Source organism: Eubalaena glacialis, chromosome 7 (genome assembly GCF_028564815.1).
Source record: "Eubalaena glacialis isolate mEubGla1 chromosome 7, mEubGla1.1.hap2.+ XY, whole genome shotgun sequence".
NCBI lineage: Eukaryota > Metazoa > Chordata > Mammalia > Artiodactyla > Balaenidae > Eubalaena > Eubalaena glacialis.
The window spans coordinates 26,934,469-26,961,542 of NC_083722.1; the positions used below are offsets into that span (position 1 = coordinate 26,934,469).

General features: G+C 38.8%; 1 protein-coding gene across 1 annotated transcript in view; it reads right to left on the bottom strand.

The window, feature by feature from the left end:
- TFAP2D (transcription factor AP-2 delta) overlaps positions 1 to 27,074 on the bottom strand; it is a 51,799-nt gene that overhangs the window by 17,009 nt on the left and 7,716 nt on the right. The window contains exons 4-6 of the mRNA XM_061194982.1: positions 19,943 to 20,108; positions 19,648 to 19,766; positions 4,614 to 4,755 (exon numbers count right to left, since the gene is read on the bottom strand). Coding sequence (XP_061050965.1) covers positions 4,614 to 4,755; positions 19,648 to 19,766; positions 19,943 to 20,108 — 427 coding nt within the window. The remainder of the gene's footprint in view (positions 1 to 4,613; positions 4,756 to 19,647; positions 19,767 to 19,942; positions 20,109 to 27,074) is intronic.

The following is a 27,074-nucleotide window of genomic DNA, read 5'->3' on the forward strand; positions in this document are numbered from 1 at the left end:
CTTTCTTTTTTTTTTACAAGCAATTAGTCTCAGTTTTAATGCCAGTGTTCAAATATTGTCATTTCACAGAATTTGCCTTACTCGTTTTGAACACAGGTGAAAGTAAAAGAGGGTCATAGGGAAAGGAAAAGCCAAACAACAAGCAAATAAACAGATAAGTCTTCACCTGCTCTAAATCAAACAGGATCCTCCATACCCCCCCTGCTAATGTTTGGTTGAGTCTCAGATGTAGCATCTAAATGCATGTTTTAACAGTGCATGTGTGTACTTCCACTGAGAATATTTGATCTGAACTTCTCACTTTTTCTGTTCTGAGTTAGACTCAGTTGGCTGACTTTCAGGTGTATTGCCTATTTCTAATTAACGAGTAGCAACTTATTAAATGTTGATGTTATTTGTTGGCATCAAATGATGACATTTGGTGGGGCATCATTATCTGTTGCGCTTTATGTTATTTAATAGAGTTAGATATATTGTTATCTTTGTTTTTAGAAAATGTCTTACTAAATTTTAAAATACAGACTCTTGCTATCATTTTTCAGACTAGCAATGTGAATTACTACATGGTAGGTCATCAGTATGATGCATTATTACAAAGGAATGTTAGAGTTGTTTAAAGACTGGTCTCTTAATTTTCCATCAGATTAAAATGTATTAAAAATTTAAATGGAGGTTAAAACATTGCTTTAGTTCGTGTGTTATGATATGGGAATTTCTCAGATAATTGAATAAACTAATTTATAAGTTGGCAAATCAATTTCTTTACTGTTTAAACAACAGAGCAAGTTACAATAAACTTAAAGTTGAGGAAGAAATGAGGAAAAGGCAAGTGTGGAAAAATTTAACTTATGCTAAGCAATTCAGCTACTCCACACATGAAGCTGTATCAGGAGAAGTTTCAGAATTTTCAACCTTGATATTTGATTCTTCTGCTTAACTCACTGACTTCGGACAGCCTCCAGACTTAAAAACAGATGACAATTTTGCAGATTTCCTTTAGGCAATTATCATCATCACATTATGACAGTTACAGAGTTATTATTTTCATGCTTAGTTTCATTCTTATTTAAATTTTTATTTATGAAGCTACAGTAAGAAATACTCTTATTTCTCCAAACAGAATGTCACATTATGAATTATGTAACACAAGATGATCTTCGATGAATCATAAATTCTAACTTTATCACTTACGTCATTGTGCTTAAGGATATAATTTTTTAGCTGATGTCTGAATTTAAAGTTCTGTTTCTCCTTTTGACTATTAATGTTATGGTAAAAATTAAAACTTGCTCACTATTCCGCTTTACCCTAATGCAGATCAAGTGTTAATCATATTTAGTTCTAATTCAATGAAGAGGTTTAAATGTGTTTTTCATAAATCAAATAAATGTTTTGTCCAGCACATTTTTAGATTTCAAAAACTGTCTAACTCAGTTTCTATTCCTCCCCTTAAATAATTATCTAATTACACGAAAATATTTCGTTAATCAACAAAGCACTGGGAATAAAGAGGAATTAGGAGGGTAAGGCACTTCATCAAGGAGCCTTTCTTACAATTGTATACTCGGCAATATAATTAACTACAACAGAATCTGTTATTCATAGAGGTAAAAAAGAAATATGTAAGCCATTGTGCCGATGCGGACCAGCAATTGGATCTCTCATCTAAAGAATTTTGAATTTCGTATATATTTTTGATACAATTGTCACAGTCTTGTGAACAAAGGTGAACTGATCAGAATGTAACGAATATCCATGTAGATTACTTAATTTCAACACTGAGCATTTTAATCGAAGATAGCCAATGCTTTACCATTGGAAAATTTAGAAACTACTCAGAACACATGTTGGATCCATTAATATGTTGCAGAAAGACATTTATTCCCACACACCCCTTAATTTATCTACTTATATTGATGACTACTTGTATTGAGTATGTTGGCTATGACTGCATAGTCTCCGATTCTTCAACTCTTGTTTCACATGATCTAATAAGAAGATGGAATGGATATAAATAACCACAAAAACAAAACATTTAGTCTGTCTCCTAATTTCTAGATATTTATAGCCTATTTACTCTTACATAAAATAAGGTAATTGGAATTAGTGAATTCAATCCTTGCTTGACATTTAATGGTCTGCAAATGTCCAGCTATGGGCAAAGGGATCAAAGAGAATTACATGTTCTTGAAATATTTTATGAAATCAAAGTTCAAAATATCACCTAAAATAATATACATTACTTAGATCCCATGTAAAAGGGAAATACTACTCCCTAGTTGAATCCACTACTATAAAATAGATGTCTCCATATAACTTTGACAAATATGAAAGTACTTCTCTTACTTCTCCCAAGTTCTTCTAACATTTACTTCTGTGAAAACAAAATCTCAACATCAGTTTGAATGCACTGACTTCCAAACCCTTAAACAGAGTGATGGGAATTCCCAAGAAAATGGGAACTTATGTTTGGATATTTAATGGTGGCCTTGCTGTGGGTGGTGGGAGTGAACAGTTCGAAAACCTGGAGGAAGGAAGACAAGAAGGATTTCTCTGGATCAGGGGGTGAAAGTCTTAGAAAATGCATGATAAAACCACAACCGAGTAATTTTGAGGTAGAAAACATGAAGGTGTGTTTTCTCTTGGATAATTCGTATTTGGGGATAATAGTATCATTCAGAGGTATCACATGGGTATGCATGTTGGGAAATTTGTAAAATCCTACCAGCTAGAATGACATGCTTTGGGAACACCTAGGAGATACTACCTAACTTCTAGCACTGTATATTTCTCCTGATCTGTAACAACTTGTTATAGTCTCCTGAGATTACATTAAGGATACAAACTAACGAACTATATGTACTTTCAGTTCCTTCTGGAAAAACTGAAATATGGCAGATGAAGACCCCTCTGGGTCAAAAACTGTTCAGAAGAGGGAAAAAGTAGAAGCAAAGTAGAAGTGAAGACCACCTCCCCGCCCCTCCCCCAGGGAGATAAACTGCACAAAAAATCTAGGTTTAGGCCTTTCCACTAGCAAGTGTTCAGCAGCTTCCCTAGCACAAAGCTCCTCTCAAAATTTTAAATCCAAGTGTTATATCCCTTATAATGTTATTTCTCTAACTCTTGGTCTTACTTCAATCTTTCTGCTATTTCTTTCCCTTTTATCTCCTTGTTTTGTCTTTTCTCTTCTTTTGCCACCACCTTTCATTTCCCTTCTCTTTGGGGCAAGATGAGAGAATTATCTAGTACTCTCAGAAAAACAATGAATAAATATATCTGAAACCCAAACAGTGACAGCCACAAGCAGCACAAACCCCAAATAAGGGACTTAATGTTTCTTGGGCAAGCCTGTTGGGTGGTAGGTATCCCATACAAAACCTTAAATTTGTAAGAAGGTCTATGTTACTTTAGATGTAGTAGAAGGAGAAATATTTATTTTTGGTTTTGTGCATTCTGAGACATTTACATTTTAGCCAACATATCGTAAAGTCATTTAAAAAAATCAGTTTCTAAGAAGCAATGTTTCTAACACTATCTACCACATACTTTCTCTTTAAAAGTTTTCCCCAAATAAGAAACTAATTTATAAATGATAATTTAACCACCTGGGACTATAAGTTCTAAAATCTGAATATAGAGTTAGGAAATTAAATAAGATTATTAATGGTTTATCTGTAGCAATAACTTGTTTTAGTAAAGAGAAGAGAGCAAGAATTAGCTACCACTTGAAAGATTTTCATCTAAAGTTTTTTTTTGTGGTCCATGCAGCACAGCATGCAGGATCTTAGTTCCCCAGCCAGGGATCGAACCCACAACCCCTGCAGTGGAAGCATGGAGTCCCAACATGCATTGGACCACCAGGGAAGTCCTCTTCTAAAAATTTGAACGTGATTTGAGTTCTGCTGGGTTTTCACACAGTAAATGGTAGTTCTTTAATTATCAAAGAACTTTCAAGTTTGAGGGAGTTTGAAGTTATCTTATGAAAGCTTCCCCTTTTCCGCATCATTTCCCTCATTATTTTAATTCACATTTTAATTGAACTTTTTACAATTTTCAGAAGCTTTCTCACACATTCTATCTTTTCTTTTTGACACTATCACTACAGGGGCTGGGGCAGTACAAGGATTATTTGCTTAATTATATACAAGAAAAAATGGGGGCACTGATGCCAATCCTTGATCCCGGACGTCTCTCTGTTACCTCTCATGCATCTGGGTCCTCAATTTTTCACATTCTCTGAGCACTTACAGTGTTTTAAGATCTTTCTCCTCATTTATTAAGGCACAGTGAGTGGCTTAGACCAAATTGCATAGCAACCAACCAGCATATTTGCCTGGAATCTACATCTCCTAAACATGTTAGGCATTCCTACTATTCTGAAGAGGTTTTCTAAGAACTTTTGTCAGTGTCAGTGGTCGCTCCATCACTATACAGTTTTCAAATCTTGCTATGGGTGCAATGTTGGGGAAGTCCTTGTTTAATACATCTAGCTGCTGGTGTGTGAGACCCCCCCCTTAGAGACCAGGTGCTTTCTAGACTGTTACCCTCATTCAAAGAAAATGAAAAAAAAAAAACAGGATGAACGCACACAGAGTCTTCCCCATTCTGCTTACTTGGTCGCTAGGATCATCTTTTTTCTTGCTGTCTGTTCTTTCTGTTCCATATGTTGTCTGGCAAGATGTTCTCCTACTGCTTTGGCTGGAAACTCTGTTTCACAAGTGTAGCCAAAATCTCGAGCCAAGTGTAATGCCTCCCCTGTTGGCAGACAATAAAAGTCAGTTTCTCACGAATTTCCTTGGCAGACAATAAAAGTCAGTTTCTCACTAATGTCCAAATTCAACAAGAGGAACACCTTCTCTTTCCTCAAGCCTCATTCCTGGTTGTGGTCATGTGGATCATTTTTCCTATTCATTCTAAATAATCCAAGGGAAAGGAGCGTTGGGGGTGGGGTGGGGTTAAGAAACATGGAGAAACAGAAGCTACTTAACCCGGCAGGGGTATGTGGGAAATTGAGGGGGAAAATCAGAAGCACAGTCTAGGAGTTTTGATTCCCCTCGAGGCTCTTGACCATTAGACCAGCTGGACATCTGAGATCTTACACATGAATGCCTTGGGGGAAAAGCTCTATGGGCATGTCATTTTGTTGCTGCCCAACCTACAACCTATTCTCAATGTATCGGAAATATTCAGATATCTTTTCCACGAGACCTACCAAACACTGGCAAAAGGTCCACATAATTTTTCAAAGAAGTTGGAACACTTTGGAAAGGGAAATAATTGAATTATATCAATTGCATAACATTATGTTGCTAAAGAGATTATACTGCCTAATTATAGTACTAGCGTTATCAGGCTTTCTGGTGAGCCTCAGTACCTTTTAGTACTATGTATAGTACTTCTTCAGTGCCTTTTAAAAACTACAGTGCTTCTTAAGTACAGTATAATGATAAATAACTTTTGTTCTTTCACAAAATCTGAAAGAAATGGGGTAAAAATGACTTATTGGCAAGGTAAGATTTGGCCATGGACTCCAGTTTGGAAAACAACCATATTTTTAAAGCTCAATCAAGCCAATACTTACTTGACCATTAAAACTTTAAAAAAGCAAGCTCTCACTACATATATATCGAGCACCTACTTCATTCAAGGCAAAGTGCTAGGGAGGAGTAAAGACGGATATAAAAGGGCACCAAAGATTGTCCCTGTTTCTAGGAAGATGACAATCATATCAATGACAGTAGTCACAACAACAATAAATCCAGAAACACCTTAGTAGCACTTTATAAGTTATATTGCATCTACAAAAGCATTATCTATAGTCTGCACATGTTCATTGGCATTATATTGATATTATATATAATACAAGCTATTGTATTATAAGTATCAAATAAATGTTAGAGATAAAATGTTTGACACAAGTTCAAAAGAGGAGAAGGTGGTACTCATGGAGAGGTGATCCAACAGCTACATAGTCAATCAAATTTTGCCATGAAGAAATTAAAAAATAGTCAGGTTTGATGACCAAACCTCATGACACTTGTTTGGTGACTGGCCGAAGTAATGGATTTGATCCTGCTTTATATTCATAGAATAACAAAGTAGTCGATGAATTAATATTAGTAAGAAGTAAAAATGATTAATATTACTATAGAAAAGGAGGAAAAGTTTATAGATATACACAATAGGCTAGTTAATATCAATGAAACATTCCTTAGTAAAGATACTATTTTTTCTCTAAAAAAAAAAGAAATATTAATCTTTCAGATTGGGAAACTCATATTTATAAAAGTGACCAAAAAATTACCAACAATGGAAAACAGGAAAACATTTTAGGACAGTATAGAGCTGAAAAAATATAATCCTAAGAGTGTTTTTCCCTTAAATATTTCTTGGATATATGTTTTTCCCTTAGGATTTTTAGTTGTAAAAAATGTAAATAATGACGTTCAATATTTGTTTGTGAGTTTTTCTTTTTCCCTAAAAGCTTCTATCTCATAATGTTTCCCTTATATGTATTAAGGAGAAGAAGGAACAAGACTAAGGGCTCTTTAATGATGGTTTATTTATGTGATTTATGCCCACAGAGCTAATAGGAACTGGTGGGGTTCTCACCCTTGTTTGTTTGACAGGAAGGCACATTTAGGCTATGGAAATCTCCACTGTGACTATGCAGATATTAGTTAATACCCTGATTTGAAGTTTCAGTGTGTACAAATATTAACCACACATTAAAATTAGACTCGAGTTTATACAAGTGTGTTTAATTTTTATTTATGTTACCATGAGACACGAACATTGTAATTCATCCTTTTCATGCATTCCCTGAGTCTTTAACAACGTTTTTTCATTCACAAAATGTGAGAAGCCCTGTTCTAAGCCTTGGAAGAGTCCAATTTAATATAAAAATATGACAATGTGGTAAACGTATTAGATCAGATAATGTTTTGTGAACTATCCAATCATGATTTTCCCCTCAGTCTGTTTCAAAGCAGCAGCAGGTCTTTAGTTAAGATTTTTATATTCCTGTGGTAGAAAACATCGTTTTTCCTCCATTTTAAACAGAAAGATGACAAAACTGGATGAAAAGGGTCTCTATATTGACTAGGTAGTGCTAATTATTGGGGGGGTCACATTTTTGGATAAACTGCAATGTACAAGCAATATTTTTAAAGCGCTTATTACCAGCAGTTTATCACCCTAACCAAAGAGGAAAGAAAATGTGTGCTTATTTGGCAGAAGAAAAGGCACGAAGATTTTTTTTAAAGAGACATTGTAATGCCATGTAGGATGGTTACTTTTGCTAAGAAAATGACAGAAGGGAGATAATTCAATAAATTTCAAATTTGAGGTAAAAAGTCTTAAAGCTTGACCCATCAACGAATGGCTACAGCACCTGACCAGAAGATAAACTCATGTGACCTTAGGACTCAGAAGAATTTTGCACCTAACCCAATAGCACTGTTCATAATGTCATCCTTGTACAGCAAATCGAGTTATGTAAACTGATATATCTTCATATTGCAATATTGACACAGAAATAGATATTTAAATAAAAACTTAAGAGATTATTTTACATATATACAATATATACAAGTCTCTATATAGACTATTTTATATATATATATATTTAAGAGACTATTTTATATGTGTATATATATATATACACACATACACACATATGCATATATGTGTGTACATATATATATATTTTTTCCCCCTCTACTGTTTGTGCAATAGTAGGAGAAGTGAAACAGTGCAAACAGGAGGATGGCAGCATGCCTCTTAAATTTTGTGTTAAAACCTGATTCTTGAGGATCTGGCCCATTTTATGCAAACCTCTCACCGTGTGGTAGTTTTAAAAACAGTTTGAATGGAACAGCTGCTATTTACATTTACACTGACAGCCAGATCCTTCCTTCCCTTAGCTCTGTTTACTGCTTTCTCCTGCTTGCGACGTAACATTGTTACTGGATGTATAGCGATGCTACATCAAAAGAAGTGGCAAGTGAAGACACTCTGATGTGTAGTTAAAATGTGTAGACCATGCCACAAAAGCTTTGTGTGTGAGGACCCAAGAATGAATTAATTAATGGATCCATGAATTAAAAGACACATGATATTCAGGAACAATGACAAATCTACAGTTCAATCCTGTACCACAGATATCTTAGAGTCAACAGGTTTAAGAAAAATAGAAATTTTTGGAGCAGAAAAGCACGTGAATAAGACTCTGGGGGATTTGACTGATTTGTGAAAATAAAGAACTACGAGCTTCTCTGTCTCTGTGGGGGGACGAAGTACCCACGTGAACAGGTAGGTGCAATAACCTGGGGCGACAGAGTGATCCCTGAAGGGCTAGATCCCATAGCGCAAACATGGCGGCTGTTGTCTCATTTCTGTGCACGATAAGGTGGGATGCCCTGTGGTGGCTGTTTTCCAGAGAGTATTTAAGCTCTTCCTTTATTTCAATGCACTGTGCCACCTGACAAACCAGTACCGCCCCACCCCTGCTTCTTTACACCACTGAAGCAACACAGTAACTTTGACAAATACTTCCATTGTATTTCATGTCATTCCAAAAATTACTGTTATAGAAGTAGGATACATGGGGGATAGTTTGAGAGCTTGGACAGAATATTCTAAGTGCAAGGCTTTAGGCTCTCTATGCCAAGTAGTGACACCCCCCCTTCCAAAAAAGGGGAGACCACTAAGCATTTTTCAATAGTAACAGCAGCCGTTAATGACTCATGTTGAGGACCTCTCTTTCAAAAAACCAACACAAGCAAAGTTACAGAATACGGGAAGAGCATAAAAAGAGAATTTGCTCTTTTTCAGGGCATTCATTTTTCACACTCAAAAGCAAAAAGTAAAAAACTAAGGGTAAATATTAGGAAACACTTCTATGGCAATTATTATTGAAGCCCAGAAATGGAAAGTTAATGGAAAAAAATGTTTTCTGAGGAAAGTGGATTGATCATTTTACTAAGATTCTGGGTTCCCACATTATTTTACCTGAAGCAGGTCTAAATGCATTTTTAAAATAGAAATGAACACGCCTAATTTCAACATTTTATCCAGTCATTAAGGATTTTTTCTCTTTTTAGAATTATCGTATTTTAGAAGAAAATGTACTTTAGACAACTGTAAATCAATATCTAAAACTAATTTGTACTAAAGGATACAACTGACATTGTATTAATTGTCTACATTGCTATTCACTGGATAATTCTCACCAGCTGTCACTAAATTCATTGCCTTAGAAAGAATTTAAGTTTAACTTCTTATTGTAATACCCAATATTATTAAATGAAAGCAACAATTCATATGTGTTAAATTCCAGTCACATATCTGTGATTTCGATTTTAATTACATGTATGGAAAATAGCACATTCAAATCTATCTCTGGGATTAGTCTGAGAAGCACCTGTTAGATAGCAAATTTGAGAATATTTTTAAATCTGGATAAGATATTAAAAAAGTTATAAAAAAATATCAAGCTTCAGTAAACCCTAGAGCTGAAGGACAGGTTTAACGTATCTGTTACAGGCTTCCAGAACGATTCTAAAAGGAGTGCACTCTGTAACACTATATATCATATAATCTACACTATAGGTAAGTGCCTTATAATGTGGTAGTTTCCCTATTTAACGAGGATTTTGTTTAAATACCAACACTTTGTTCTTCAAAGTGGTAGTTTTGTTCCCCATTCCATACTCTGTGCTTAGTACAGCACCCGAATCATAATAGGTACTTAGTAAACATTTGTTAAATGGAAAAGCTTTCAAATATTTTATTGGTTAATTATAACAATAATCTTGCGAGGCACCCCTTCCAAAGAATATAAATGAAAAACTAGAGCAAAAGAGAATTGCTAGAAAGAATGAAATATATAAAAAACCCATTGAGTATATCATTGTATCAGTGGAGCCATTTAATAAAATAGATTATGCTTGAAGACAGTGTTTTTCAATCCTTGCTATTCCCATAACCTGGGAGTTTGTTTAATATGTGTGTATACACGCATGTGTGCATACACACACACACACTCACACACACACACACACACACACCAGGGTTTCACTCCCCGTCATTCAATATCTGGAACCAGGGCATCTGCATTTTTTGAAAGCTCCTGACCTCATCTCAAGCCAGGGTTGTCCTAAGGTGAAGGGAAAGCATTATGTGGGGTTGAAATATACACCTTCCTCCAAAACAAGGATTCTGTGGCTTATATCAATAAAAAAGAAAACAGTTACTATGGAGTTAATATTAAACTGTAAAGACCTCTGTGTATCTGGGTTCTTGCATATTGAGTTCTGCCTTATTTGGCTGATATAATACACACTCTAGAAACAAAAATGGCTATGTGGTGGGGTAAAGGAGAGACATTGTTAGGGGAACAAAGTCATCAGTCAATTAAAAAAGTATATTTGTTTCAGGAGATTTAGTGTAAGATGAAACTTGCTTTTCATAACAGTAGGGGAAAATGGATTATCAATAAAAGGTGTTGGGACAACTGGCTGGCCATCTGGGGAAAAAAAACAAGTAAAATTAGATCTATATCATACATCCAACAACAACAAAAAGTCCAGATGGATCAAAGATTTAAACATAAAATATAGATCCACAAAGTAATTAGAAGGTAACATGGGAGAAATATTTTATAATCTTGGGATAAAAAAGGACTTTCAAAATATTACAATAAAAATGAAAGGCCATGGAATAAAATATATGAGAAATATGATTATATCAATATAAAAAAGTTCTGCGTGACATAGATCTGAACAAATAAGCAACCAAACAAAAAACTCATAATAGCAAACAGACAAACCAGAGCCAGGGGTGGAGAGGCTTTGCAACTCATATCAGAGGCACACAGCCCATTTTCCTTATATACAATGAGCACTTACAAATGAATGAGAAAAATGTAAAAAACTACCCTATTGGTACAAAGTTAGTGAACAGACAAAAAAGCTCATAAAATTCTCCTAAGAATATACTCAACCTCCTTCATAATAGAGGTAGTCTATTTTCTTTTTTCCACTCAAATTAGCAAAGATCAAAAAATTGATAGCACCCTGCTTGGGCTAGAGTATAGGGAAGTACTAGCATATCAATGCTTCTTACCCCCATCACTGATAGAACTATAAATTTACAACTACTATAAAGAGCAATCTTCCAATAATCTTTTAAAATTACAAATGCAAATATCTTTTGACCCTGCAACACATTCTTAGGAATTTATTGAATAGATATACTTGCATATCTGAAGAATTATTTATGTAAGTGTGAGGTTGCTCATTGTAGCACTATTAGTAATAGCCAAAGATTAAAAACACCTATATGATATTTAGTAGGTCACTGGTTAAATAAATTATGATGCACTCAAAAAATGGAATACTGTGCATGTTTAAAAGAATGAACAACTTGTAAAAACTGAAAATAAAAAGAACACTAAGATAATGTGTGAAAAAATGTGTAGAACAGTGTGTATAGAATGCTATATTTTAAAAATAAAAACCAAAACTATGCATACACATATATATCCTTGGAAGGAAATAGAGAAACCAGTAACATTTGTTTCTTCCAGGAGGGGATCTAAATGGGGAATAGAGTGAAAAGGAGACATTTCACTATATACCTTTTGTAACTTTTGAATTTTTACCATCTAACAAATTACCTACTTAAAATTATATTAATTAAAAAGCAAAACTACTCTGACTCAGTTCTTAGAAAGATTTCATCTAAACTCAAATATTTGTTGTAAATTAAAACCTAAGCAATTCCAAAACTTTCATTATTATTCAGTAGGAGTTAGACATCATTAGGAATAATTACAGTCTACAATTTTATTAGAATACCTATCAATTTTGACAAATGTAAACAATAGAAAAAAGCAGAAACTGAGTTTTGAAAAGCACATTAGTTGGCATGAACTTTGAAAGAGAGAATAGTAGAAAAAAGAAAAAACCTAGGAAAGTAATGCAGAGACGTGCTTCTAAGGAAGCTTCGTGATTTGCAAGAGTGAGTAGTATGCTGGACCAAAGGGGCAAAGGCAGGACTGAGCCAAACAGGCTTGGATACATTTGGTTTTTTGTGCCAGAATAGGAGTAGGAATCAAAGCACACCACAAGCACACAGTCAGACACAAGGGCATATGTGTAATAGCCTATTTCCTCTACCCCCTACATGTAAACACCTTTCTCCCTGAAAATGAATGAAACCATAAGATGCAGGTCAGGGGAGTACTATTAGGAAGGAAGCAAATGATTTAAGAAGATTCCTCTGAGATGATGTCTATTTATCCATAATATTGTAGGAGACTGAGATCAATTATTGAAAATTCTGATAGACATTAGTTCTCAGATATTAGACAACAATATCAAATTGTTACCTAATGATCAATTATCAAAGCAGGGTCTCTCGATAGAAACTATTCCATGACTTAGAATAAGAAATTTACAGATAATACCTATAAGTCTGAAAAAAAAAAAAAGCCATTTTCCAAGAAAGACCTTAAAATGACTGACTAACATAGACTGCACTAGCATTTACTTATTGAGTCCAATTCCACTGGCAGCTCTGAAATGCAAAGCTGTGCCCGAGAAGACATTGTCAATGCTAGAGTGTTTGTGTGCAAAAGGGGACACCAGGGTCCCCTAGTGATTAGGCTCTTCCAGGTCATCGTGTGACTAAAGTGAGCACCAGTTAGAACTATTATAACAATATAACAAGGGGTCAATGTATGACCCTTTTAATATCACATACAGTTTTAGAAGAAAGCTGGAAACCTTTATCCCAGAGGAGGGACTTAGGTGGAAATGTGATGTCTGGAATGGCTGGTGAAGGAGTTATGTTGGGATGATGGTCCTTTCAGACCTACAGCCATGCTGTGCGTCCTTGGAGATTAGCCCTAAGCTCCACACACCCAGAGAAACCCACTCTGGTACCTGTGTGAAGACAAGGGGAATAGCATCTTTGTCCTAAATTCCATGAGAAGAGCAAATAATGCTGAGTGTGCCCTGTGCGTGTATTATCACTGATACCTGGCAAAAGGATTTTGGCGTTTGAATCCTACAAGCCTCAAGTAGTGAACAATACCTCTTCCTAAATTAAAAAGCCATGGACTAATCGTACGAAGAAAACTTGCTCCCTAATATCTCGTTTATAGGAAAGCGTTCATGGTCAAGTTGATCGTTCTTTTCCCTGGTTTCTTGGAAATGCAATCATATAGGCTCAGGATTAAAGACAAAGGGGAAATAGCACCAAGTGATGGCATTCCTGTCTCCTACCTTAGGTTGATTTGGCTGAAGTGGAAGGAAAAGGTTTTGCAGGATAGTCTCCTAACTAACTAACTAACTAGATTGGCACCCTTTTGACAGTACAAGAGACGCCATTGATAATTATTCCAGAAAAACAGAAAGAACCAAGATTTAATGTCATCCTAACTTTGGGGGAATAAGTGGCAGCAGGTGGTGCATCAGGACGTTACAAACAGCTTGTACTATTGGATGCAAAAAAGCCCAACAAGCTTGCCCAGGATTCCCAGCAGCACGGATGTCCAATCCATGGTGAAAAACAGGCTCAGGAATTGATAACTTCTTTCTATTCCTTAGTTATATTGTTATAACTGTTGTAACTCTAACTATAAATATACAGTCAAATTCAGAAGTAGTTCAGCAATGCAACCGTTCAGAATCCACGCCACTAACATAAATCCGAGTGGAAAACACATGGTGATGCCGCAAACCAGAAGACCTGGGTTCTCCTCCTTGCTGCTCCCATGATCCTGTGCAAAATGGTTAATCTCACTGTACCTTAGTTTTCTCATCTGAGAATAAAGATAACTAAAATTTATTGACACCAACTTTTTGCCTGGGACCCTGTGAACTGCTTTACAAACATTCTGATTTCACTCCGACAACAACCTTATGAGGAGGGTACTATTATTAACACCTCTTTATAGGTAAGGACACTGATAATCAGAGAGGTTGTGAGTGTTTCCCTATAGCACACAGCTAGTAAGTGGTAGAAGTGGGTTCAAACAAGGTTATTTGGCTCCAGAAGCACACTCTTTAACCATGTGTGCTATGTCCCACTGCCTTTGACTACTCAATCTTCCATTTCCCTCCAGGGTTAAAGTTTTATGATCCTGAGTAAATTCTGCTATTAAGTAACACTATTGTTTAGGGAGAAAGAGACAAGAGAACAGGTTCTAATTTTTATTAAGTGCCTCTTTGCCCCACGGTGTCAAGTGTTTAATGTAGCGAATGTATTTAATTCTACAAAAGACACACAAGGCAGATGTGGCAGAAATGGGAGCTGGACCGTCCAAGATTTGTCCTTTCTTTTATACTATAGAGTTGTTGCTGAGAAGATTCTGCCCAGCTAGACACTACATTTTCTGGTATATCTCATGCCTCTGGAATTAGGCATAGCCATGGGACTAGTTGTCATGGAATGTAGATGGTAGCAACGTGGGCCAATTCTTGGCCAAGTGGGTTGGAAGCCGTGTCCTTTCACCATCACGTCTTTCTTTATTGTGAACTGAATGCATAGGGCTCCCAGGACCTAGAGGAGGGCATGGCTAGAGGCGGAAGCACTCTGGTTCCTGAATGAGACTAAGAGGAAGGAAGGGCCCGGGGGAGGAACACCCACGTCATCTGTGAAGAGTGAGAAATAAGCTTCTATTGTGTTAAGCTACTGAAAATTTGGAAATTAACTGTTATAACAGCTAGCATTACCCTAAACATCACAGATAGTGTGATCCTTATCTGTAAATTAGGAAAATGAAGCTCAGTCAGGTTAAGCAACCTGCCCAAAGTCAGCCAAATGTCAAAAGTGTTATTACTGGGGGCAGAGGTGGAGGTACTAGGCCAAGGTATGAGGTGAGATGTGCAGGACAGGGGCTGGAAGATTACTTTAAAAAGAAAGGAAAGAAAGAAGGAAGGAAGGAAGGAAAGAAAGAAAGAAAGAAAGAAAGGAGGAAAGGAGGAAAGAAGGAAAGAAGGAAAGAAAGAAAGGAAGGAAGGAAGGAAAGAAGGAAGGAAGGAAGGAAGAAGGGAGGGAGGGAGGGAAGAAAGGAGGGAAGGAAGGAAGGAGGGAAAACTAAAGAAGGAGGCAAAAGGGACAAAAGGTTTAGATTTGAAAAGAGTGAATAGATATCACACACAATATTTGTAAATGGTCCCCTTTCTTTTGCTGATGCATATTTATACCCGTCACTGCCCCATACTGTTTTTTAAATATATATATAAACAGAATTTGATATCTGGTCATGACAAACTGAAAGCCAAGGCATTTATGTTTAAGGACTTAACTATGCTTCTGGAACTCCTGGTGTTGCCTGAGAATGCTACATGAGCTTTTGCAAATTGAGCAGGACTGTCCCAGGAAAGCACCCCACTCAAGTGAACAAAACTTCCCTCCAGCAACACTCTGTAACTTTGGCCATCTTGGAAAACCTCAAGCGAGGTGGGAGTGATAGACAAGAATGACTCCTCATTCCTGCCATAATTGACTCCTTATACTTGTTTTAACAACCACCAACGCTGCAAAGATTGTTCTGGAATAAAATATAGAGGAAGCAGCTAATTGGTGATTCATAAATAATAAATATATAGCAAGAGTATTAGAACTAGAACAATAATATTGGCCAAACTCTTTGAATGTTTTCCAGATATAGAATTTCTCCCACTCTGGAAGAGTCTGGGATTATCCCAAGATCTCAGGAAGATCAGCGAATCGGGTTAAGCAATTCTAATCTACTGAATTTTCCAGAAAATGACAACTCTCTAATGTTATAGATACCAGAGTGGACAAAGGAGAAGTCATAGCAATGTGATTAACAAGGGAAAATAAAAAGAACTCCAGGCTTATGATAAAGTGGGTACAAGAAGTTGTACCAACCATTAGTTATATATTTAAACCCCATTAAATGAAGACATACGCGTAAAAAAGGAATATGATCTAGTATTACATTCAGTGGACTCTGAATTCAAATACTCATATCTCATTGTAGGTCAGATATATCTGTGCTATGTGGACCAAAAAAAAAATCCCCACTATAAATATGTGCCTTACTAAAATGTTCACTTTTCAAACAACTTTATCTGGTGAAAAAAGTTAGTCAGTCTTGAGTTCTTCATCCCACTGGTTATTAGGCGCAATGTTATTTGTAACAGAAATGTTGTGAATAATTTAAATATTATAAATTTGCATGAAATAGCCCTCTTGCAAATTCCTAAAATAGTCCCTAAAATAATGACTCTAATATGTTGATTTGACAACGATGCTAGAATGGCACTATTAGTAGAGTGACTCCATTTAAAAGAAATACAGGAGGAAATGACTATAAAATAATTAAAAACAAAATGATTGAAAACCCAAGGCAAACGTGGAAACCTAGGAATATCATGATGAAACCACTGTTAGGTTAGTGACAAGGGTAGTTTTTGAAAACCATACCTTCATTTGCTAATTTCAATCCCTGTTATAAGGTACCTTACTGTTCACTGATTGAATCTTGACAAAGGGTAAATCATGCCTGCATGGAGAGTCTAGCAGGGTCCCCATACACTACTCTTTCTTTGGGATTTTTATCAAAATAGCATCAATGGCAAGGCTGTATTCAAAGCATCCCCAGAAAGGGGCAGAGACAAGTACTAAAAAGTCGCAGAAGGTTGACCTTAAGGAGCTTTATTTCCAAGTGTGGTCAATGAGGAATAAAGCCAATCAGAATTATCTTGTTCTCAAGTGCTGTACCAAAATGGGGAAGGACTGAACCATTGCTGGACTGAACCCCAGCAATGTCTTGGGCCATCAGGAAGATAAAAATTTTCTAAATGATGAAAAAAATTAGTATTCTTTCTTACAGAACCTTAGGTTTATAAGAAAGCTGATGGACCATTTTTGACAATTAGAAATCTCATTTTAGAATTTCTGGAAAAAATTAATCTAAAATGTCACTGGCTCCCGCAAAAAATGTTTGATTGAGGGGCAAAATTATTACCAAAGACATGGTCAATTCAAGATCTATGAATACCAACCAGTAAACATGGTAAAGTTTTAATTTACCAGCTAAAATGGTATAAGCAAAACAAACTTGAAATAACTGAATCAAATCCATGTTAGCACAAAGAGGACGAAGGTCACAAAATATTAGGTTCTCCTTTTGTCCTAAGACCACTTGTAGTTTTTTAAATCGTGGGTCATGACTCAGCAGTGAGTCTTGAAATAAATTTAGTGGGCTTACATTCAGCATTTAAAAGTAGTGGGTTTACAATCAGCATTTTAAAAGAATACAAAAATATGGAATAGAATAAAAATACCATAGAGCATAGTACATAGTAGTGAAACTTAAGACACACGCATGTGTGTGTGTGTGTGAGAGAGAGAGAATGCACACATTTGAGGGTCATAATGTAACATGTGGGGAGTTGAGGAATGCAAAAGGTCCCTTTGCCCCTAAATCTCATTTCCTCAGTTCCATCAGAATGCCTGGAATTCAACCATAAAATATTTATTTCTCTACACCATGAATATTTGGGGGATTTCAAAAGCATCCAGTTAAAGTGAGATGTATCTGAGAAGGATAAAATCTTAAGTTCCATCAGCCAAGGCTGAAGTGACACGTCTGTGAGCAGAGGTGAACACAAGCCAAGCACCTTTGTGATAGGAGAGTTTTGCTGGAAGAGTAGATGGCAAGACCACGAGATTGTCCTAGGATTTCACGTTTTAACCTGTATCCTTTCTGTTAGCATCCATCAATGATTCCCACACAGGGTGCTCTGGTGTTTCGGGCTAACATAAAAATCAATAAGAAGAATTTTGAATATACCCTTTTAGGGTTCTTCAGGTTTTACTGGACGGACATTCACAGACACCTTGGATAAAGGTCTCTCTTAGGGCCTTTACTTTTCACACCAGTTACATGAAAAGTACCTTAAGGAACATTTAAGTCAATGATCCTTAAACCTTATTATACATCAGGGGGTGTTTTTAAAAATGTAGATACCTGCGCCATACCCCCGGAGATTGCATTTCAAGTGGTTTGGGAATGGGGCCCAGGCCCATGATTTTACTGTGGAATTGGGTTTGAGAACCAATCATGTTCTACGATTCATATGATTCTTGAATCCACTCTTATATTTTGAACATATTTTGTTCTTTTGTTAGATAGCTATAATTTTCATGATGTTTTCACTTAAGCAGGAATCTGTCTCTCTTTAGAATCAATCCATTAGTCATTTTTTTCTACTTTGCTCTTCCTTTAGTACGCCCAACCCCCATGGATGGATTATGGGTCAACTCCCTTTACCATATGCCAGCTCTTAGTATTAGCACACACAGGCAAACAGCACAAGACATATAACATAGTAACAGTTAACACTTATTAAATGTTCATGACCAATAATATTATTGTGGTTGTTATCATTATTACAATTAGGGAGTAAAGCAAAGATACCTGTTAATAGCAAAATCAGGGACTTCCCTGGTGGCCCAGTGGGTAAGACTCTGTGCTCCCAATGCAGAGGGCCCGGGTTTGATCCCTGGTCAGGGAACTAGGTCCCACATACATGCCGCAACTAAAGATCCTATGTGTCACAACTAAGACCTGGCGCAGCCTAAATTAATTAATTAATTAAAAAAAAAAAAAAAAACCAAAATCACCAAAGCAATTTTGCCAAGACCAAGGTCAAGAACACACTACTTCACGGAGTTGTTCAGTAAATAGTGTGTGTTGATGATCTGGAAAAAGGCAAGATGTTTGTTTGTATGTTTCACTTACCTTTTACTTCCTACAGTGTCTTATGGTCAAGTGAGAAACCAATGCAAGAAAAGTGTCATAAGTGTGTTCGGGTAAGGCTTGGCAAAAAGGCTTCTGTGTTCATATTTAAAACAATAGCATTCTAGGTTATGGAAGAACTCTCCTTTGAATTCAAAAGCTCCTCCACAAAGTTTAAAAGGTCTCCAATAATACCTCTTCTTAGAAGATTGAATGAGAATATGTAAAGTTTAGTTCTTACAGAAGAAACACAAGGGAAAAGGTAAATTGGAAAAAAAAAAAAACTTCTGGGAGTATGCTTCCACGTCTGCGTCTACGCCACTGGCTAACCTTAACCTTTCTGTGAGTCAGCTTACCCACACATAAAGCCGTGGAACTTCACTGTACTTTAAGAGATGTCTATCGGATTAATACAATGTGCTCTCAGGCTTGGTGCCATGCCTTGGCTCCTGTGAACTCTCTATAAAGGATTATTATTTATCCTGTAGATCATCTTGCACTGAATAACAATGAGTTAAACCAGATTTATCTGAACGCTAAAATAAACAATAATAAAAATGACAATTGCAGAGTTTTTTTGTTGCTGTTATGTGGGGAATACTTGTCTAAGTATCTAAATCTTCTATTGTTATCTTCTTTCCTATTACTGCCAAGATGAGTAAATCAGATGATAGTTTATGAATCAATACCTAAGCCTTATATTAAGTCTAATTTAATCATCATTATCATGATTAGTTGGGAAATTCACCTGTAACTATCTTAACAGTACAGACAAAAATGAAACAGCATAATCAAACAAACCTGCATTTCAAAGAATTGCTAACCTTCCATCATTACCTTGTGGAGCTAAACAGTCATACCTTCAACTAAGGAAGTCAGTAGGGTAACGTTGGCTGCTTTCCGTCTTCCGGCTGGCAAGTTCAGGCCAAGCCTATCCAGTTTCTCCCTCAGGCAGCGACCCCCATTCTTGGATTTTGCTCTGTCCGAAAACAAACAAAAGCTAGGTTTTGAAAGTTGACATTCGGAGTAAAATGATGAGAAGACTTGACCACATGGGGTATTCAACATGGGACAGAAAACGTAAGGGCTGAGGGTTGAGGAGCGTGGTACCAGTACAGTTAGAAGACCACAGTGCCAGAAAACACCTTTTCTTACCTTCTCAAAATGCCTCCCAAGAGTGAAGCATTGAGGCATTCAGGTGGTGAGAGGCGTCTCTTCACCTCAGCAATGGTCACCTTGTATTTGGAAGTAGAACTGAGAAGGGACAAACGACCAGGGACAGAGCAAAACAAGTCTGTGGGGTTGACCACACAGGTGCCACCTTTGGAGGGAAAAGCATATTATATATTAGTGACTGTGTGAGCAGACAACAACATAAAACACATGAGATAAACTTACTATCGCAGCACTACATAGGATTTGGAAACACATGGCACAATTTTCCTGTACATATATCACCTGGATCATCTCAGAAAGCTGCTCTGAAGACGTCCTTTCAAATAACACTCAAGGTTTGTCTTTCAAATATCACACAGAAAATATTTGTGAGGGTATAAAAATTAAAATATTTTAGCCAAAATTAGCATCCTATGGAGTGTTGGCTGGCCCACCAAAGTTAATTTGACATCATCCACATCAAGAAACACTTCAATTAGGTAAATACCTCAAACTCTACCAGTTAACCCACAAAGGGTAGGTATCATATATCCATGGCTCTGTGTGTGTGTGTTTTTGTATGTGCACGCATATACACAATGGATAGATTTTTTTTTTTAATCCATGACTTACTATATAGACAAAAGTTTTGAAGCTCTTTTCTAAAATGTTTGAGAAGTGCCATCTCTCTCCCCTCGTCCATCTAACAACTATAGGCACCAGAGTCATTCAATCCCCAGGTACCACTAAAAATCATGTGTCCATTGCCAGAAACTCCCAACCCATGTGAGTGGATAATTGGTCAAATTTCTCTACATATGTCAGCCGTCAGGATCAACACACACAATCAAACACAGCATCAGACTTAGAACATAGTAACAGTAACACATTAAATGTTAATGGCCAATAATATTATTGTATTTGTTATTATCGTTATTACTAGTAGAGAACAAAGCAAAGTTAACTGCTGTTAGCAAAATCACTAAAGCAATTTCACCCTGCTGGGGCTCCTAGAGCAGAAGCCTTCTGTCTCCAAGGTTCAGAAAGCCCCCTGGAGCTTTTCTCTCCTCCAGGAATAGCAGAGAACATCCCCTAACCTCAGGCAGCTGAAGTAGACTCGAGGACCCAAAGCGATCATCAGTGGGGAGAGTTTCCTACTGCCGGATCCTCCCTTAACACAAAAATCCTGAGCCAGTGTCCACGCTGCTAATACAGTGGCTGTACAGCCTCAGGATCCAAGGCTCCTCCCTGTGCACTGAACAATCTGAGGGCAGAGCTTTGGAGGTTCAGTGGCAAGTTCAAATTCAAAGGTTGCTTTTCTGAGCATACATTGTATTTCTTCAGTTATGGGTAATCTTAAGACCCATCTCCAGAAAACGGTCAAGTTCTATGAGGGAAATGAGAAAAAAGTAGGTGGAGGAAGAAAAATGGGCAGGAGAGTGTTGTCCAATATTTTTACTCAAAGGGTAGTTCTCAACTGGAAGCATTGGCATCTCCTTGGCAGCTTGTTAGAAATGCAGAATCTCAGGCCCAACCGCAGACCTTCTGAGTCAGAATCTGCATTTGAACGAGTCCCTCGGGTGATTCATGTGCTCATTACGTTTTGAGAAGTACTGGTCTAGGACCCACCACCTGCCTTCCCTTCCTTGACTAAGCAGCTCAGATGGAATGTTATGTCGATCAGGTCTGTGGCATTCAGATTCAGGTGTGTTTTCTAGGCACAAGGGCTAAGGAATCTGGGAGGATGTTTAAAAGGGCAAAGGGGCCCTGGACCTGGGTGCAGAGAACAGGCTAACTTTGCCCCACTCTTAAAGTGTTTCTACCCCTGTGCTTTCTGGAATTCCTCCTGCTGTCCTACAGTTATCCAAGATTCCCCTGAAAGTGCTAGGACCCAGGTCTTTCTCCCTAAGCGTTCCGAGGCTGGAGATCACCCTGAATGCCCCCTACCCCAAAACACAGGACAGGATCCAAGCAGCCAGCTCTCTACAGGCTGGAAGACGAGTCCTGTACACTTGGCTAAATTCCCAATGTGAGTGTCTGGAAACCTGCCCTCAGTTTGAAGCTTGAAAGGTCATAGTCTCAATGATCGAATTGAAATCTTCTTCTTGGCAGTTAAACTTGTGGCCAACATAGCGAAAAAACATACAAATGCCTGCCTCAGGAGCTGGAAAAGCAAATTCAACTGTGCTTCCCCACCTCACATTCTCAGAGAGAATTTTAAAACAAATAATAATTAATAATAATTTCTGCAGATTTCTGGTCTAGAAACTACCACTATACTTTCACTGATACTCTCACTTTCTACCTCTAGATGCAAAATGTATTTTAAAAGTAAACTCAAGTGGCTTGTCAAAAGTTGAGATGAACAGGAAAGTAAGCTAGATATCAGTGAATCTGGGTTTTATTGTCATGTTGTAAGAATCATAACCCTGTTAGCTTTAGGACTTAGGCAATAGTGAGGTCATCTGAAGCAAAAATATTAAGAAAATAAGGGAGTTCCCTGGTGGTCCAGTGGTTAGGACTCTGAGCATCCACTGTTGGGGGCCCGGCTTCAACTCCTGGTCAGGGAACTAAGTTCCCACAAGCCACACGCATGGGCCAAAAAAAAAAAAAAAAAGGAAATAAATAATAATGTTTTTACTCAAAATTCACACATTTTCTCCTGAAAATGGGCTTTCAACCACGGTCACTATGAATCATCAGCAAATTTATATTCTTACATAAATCTTCCTCTTTTGCATGCTAGCCAGTACACAATGGAGAACACAAGAATCTCACCCAACTGGTCTCAAGTTTATTATGAGTGTATGTGTTGTTTTCCAGGAAAGGAAAGGGCACAATTTTAGAACTTTCCTATCTTTGTTAATCTACAGTAGGTTAAAAATCAAATTTAGGGAGGTGCAGAAGATTATAATTTTTGTAAAAGAAGGAGTTATATTGGGCTTTCTCCAACTGGAAAACTGCCCGCTTTGGGCAAAGTGAACCCCCTGTGCTGAAAGCCAGCTGCTCTCAGGGAAGTCACTGAGTCTGCCAGCTAGCCAAGAGAGAAGTCTCTGGGCCCTGGGTCTTCTCTCCTGCATCCAGGTTAGCCTTCTGGTTTATGCTCAAATAAGCATTTATTAGGTAAGTCACACAGGCTGCATATTAAGAATATGCTTTATGCACACACAAATTGCCTGGAGGATTTATTTTGTATTCAGGATTAGCCATCAACTTTAGAGTCTTTTATTTTTTATGTCACAGCATCTTTAAAGGGAATTTCTGTTACTTTGATACTTGGCATTGCTGCAGCCTTGGGGAACTCTCTTGTCCTGGCTAAAGATTTGGCAACTTGTAGAGTTTACAGCAGCATGTGGGGAACCTGATATCTTTCTTCCCAGTGGTTTATTTTGTAAGGAGAAAGAAAAGAGTAATAGGTCAACATAACCAGAGTTTTGCATTTGGAATGAAGGTGGGACATCTCTAAGGGGCTCCAGACTACAGATGGCAATGATGAGATTTCAAAGAAGGAAAGTCAATGAAAGGGTCAACTACGTCAAGCCATTTACAGTGTTCCTCCCCAGTGTCACTAGCTGAAGTTCCTCTTGGTGCCTGTGTTGCATGTCAGCCCTTATTGAAATCATGCAATATTCATTCTAGACCCAGCACTCCAGTTAGGGGTGTCTCTGGTGCCATAGCTAGGGTCCTCATGCCGAACTTCTCTAGAGTACATCCCTTTTCCATTCATAGTGCACAGACGCAATACTTCCATGGCATTTACTATTTTAAAAATCGACATTTGGAGATAGAGCTTCCTACTTCCAGTGATGCTGCAAACTCAGATGGGTAGCTATAGTAACAGCATAAGAAATCATCTACTCAAGGTCACTTGTTAGGACGTGGCTACCCTAAAAGGGATAACTTTGCCACAATTACAGTGAAAAGTCAACCAAAGCCTGTGTGGGGAACAAAACCAGCACAAAATACAGAAATGCAGATCCTCCAGCGGCCAGACTTTGTCAGATCCCGTGAGGCCAAAAAAGCACGGGGATGGGGCTGCACCCTCCTTGGCGTGCTGGGGACGATGTGGGGGAGGGAAAGAGGTAAAAGGTTGGCCAACTAGTGACCCATGCGACCGTAGGCGAGTAATTCTGGGCCTCAGTCTGCCCATCTCAAAAATGGGGATGCTCACACCTGCTCTATTTATTTCCCTTATTTATTGTGAGGAGGTACAACGGAAAACGGACGCACGCGTGCTCGGCAACCCGAGTTAAGGCCACTCAACCCTACCATTGTGTTTAGCAACTGCCGCGGCGCTGGGCGCAAGCTGCAGAGCGCGGCAAGACCCGCCCACTTTTTGCGCAGCTACGGAATCGGAAAGCCAGGCGCCTATGCCTCGGTCCGCTTTTCCTCTTCTCCTTCCAGGCAATTAGGGCAGAGGAAAGAGTCCGGGCCCTCTCCCAGGAACTGCGGCTCCCCTGGAAACCCTAAAGCTGCCTCTAAGCTACTCTTCCCCTCTGGGTGCCTTCCCGCCTCGGAGCAGAGCTGAGGACGGCTAGAGACCCCGCGCGCTCCGCAGGTGCGATCAATACTTCCCGGCGGGCTTCCGGGCGCGGGCCCGTGCGCGCAGCCTCTCCAAAGCCGCAGCGCCGCCCCACTCGCCGCCGCCTCGGTGTTGACATAATTAGACCAAGTCTGGAGAGCAAAATAAATGTTCTGTTCGCCTTACAGCCAAACAGATGTTTACAATTCAAATGAAAGAAATACAAATGGCAGGGATTTTTTTTTTTCTCCCCTTCTTCATCTCCAGTGATCGCTCGTTTATTTCTGACACATTAAAAAATGTGTAAGTGATTACAGGGGTTTCCTGTCCCTGTTTGTTCTGCGGCTGCATTTCTGTGAGGTGCGCGTTTAAACGGGGTGGGGTAGGAGCGTTCTCGGCTGCTTTCTCTCTAGCCTCTCGCCCTTCTCAGTCCCGATTACCACCCCCCCCCCGCCTCGCCCCACGTAATCCCCTCCCTCCACGCAAAGCAGATGTTAATTGTAATCAAACAGTAAAGGGCTAAGGGGCCTAACTGCAATCAAATAGGCCTCGGATGCCGTATCCGCAACTAGTTGCACTGTTTGGGGGAAGGATATGTCGTTACAGGTATTACAGGGTTACCAAGTCTGAATGCGCTTATCCAGGTCGAGATTCCACGCAGAACAAAAGAAAGGGAGGTCTGCACGGAGAGACCTACTGGTTTAAGGTAGTGGTGGGTGTGTAACGTGTGTGCAGAGAGTGCTTTGGCTTTTGGTGATGGTCAAAGCAATAAAGAAATTAGAGAGACAGCAGTAGGCTATGGAAAAGTAGCTCCCCCTCCCCCTAAAATAGATTTCCAACAAACCATGCCTCTAGATCCTTTGGTACATGCATTTTATACTTCATATAAAGGAGACTGAATTCTGCATCTGCAGCATCTGTGTTTGGGGACTAAGACGGCAGGCGAAGCCCCAGGTGTATTTCTGACAATATTTTCACAGTGGATGAGCCACAGAGATGAGTTTTGGTGATTTGAGTAAAGAGAGATTCCAGGGGCTCTGACAAAAGAAGAGGAACAGGGCTTCTCACCCCTCCTCCCCCCCCCCCCCCCCGCCCTTTAATCTTACTCCTTCCAGGAGCTGCTGAAAGAGTCAAAGTCTCTCTCTAACTCCAGTTCCAAAGCCCAGGGCCCTCTCGAAACCCGAAAAAACAAAGGAAATCTCATCCTTCTCAAGCCGCCTGTGGGCAGCCGTGAAGGCTGCAGACGGGAAGAGTGGTCGGGTCCATCCACCCGGTTAATGGCAGACTGGGCGACTGATGGTAAGCCCCCTTTCACGGAAGCATTTTTTTTTTTTTTTTGAAATTAAATCAGATCTGACAGTGTTTGCACCGCAGCGTAAATGCCTCCGCTGGCGTGCCAGTCACCTCTAAGAGATCTGACGCACTCCAGCTCTCTTAAAACGTGCAGAGTTCAGATCATATTAATTCCCCCAAAATGTTTTGATTCAAAGTAGTTTGTATTTTGTGTTGCCACGGGCAATCCAGTAAGCGCTCCTGCCTGCCCGTGGCCGGGTCCGCTCCCTCTCCGCGTGGCCCAGAGGCTATGGCGGTATTTAAGCTTCTGAAATTAGCCTGGGGCTGCAAGGCAGAGTGATCACAAAGCGAAACAAGGGCGCTTCCCCTCTTCACTTCTTTTTTTTTTTTTTTTTTTTTTGAGTTTGCCATCCCGATTTCACAAAAAAAGACCAGGGCCAAAATGTCACTTTCCACCCAAATATGAAAAAGCTGGGTCTTCTCATCTCATCTCCATCCTCTTCTGAAAGCCATGGGCCGATTGAACCCCTACTCCTGCATTTCCAATTTGGATCCTCTCATTATTAGTTTCATCACCATCATCGTCGTCATCAACATTGTTCTCCTACTATTAAATTCTCAGAGCGAGAAATGAAAGGGACGAGCATCTGACAAAGGGGAAGGGGCCATAAGGGAGCCTCAGAAGATTCAAGGGGAAAAGAAGAGTGGGTTTTCCTTTCTTTTTCTTCTTCTCCTTTTTTTTTTAATGATTAAAAACACAGACGACTCCTGTAAATAGAAGCCTCATTTCTTCAAGAGATGCCTTTTGAAACCCAGTATCTGAATATTCAACGAAGGCAAAGCTCCACTCTGTACGTACAACATTAATATGATCTCTGCAGAATTTGCTACTCAGAAATATTAACATATCAAAGCCAGTGCCGGAGGCGAGAGAAGCTATCGATACGCGAGCACAGGGTAAAGTAAAGATTATTGGTTCTGATGGTTGGAGTGGCGGAGCTGCGGGCAAAATCGCGCACACCATTAACCGAGAGTGAGCGCTCGGGGAGCTGCACCTCCGACGCGGTGGCAAATATTTTATCTAGGTGGTAATTACCTCGCCGCTGCCCCTCTTCCGAGTTCTTTGGCTATAGGGCTTCATTATAGGCAAAAACAGTGTAACTGCCACTTACCAGAGTGAGTCAGGGAAATGGTATTTTGTTCTTTGCAAACAGAAGTGGCCAAATTTAGAGAACTGAGACACACACCTCCCCCCGAAGAGCACACATACCACACTGCAAACAGGACAGCCTCTCCCTGGTGAATTCGTGTAGGGCA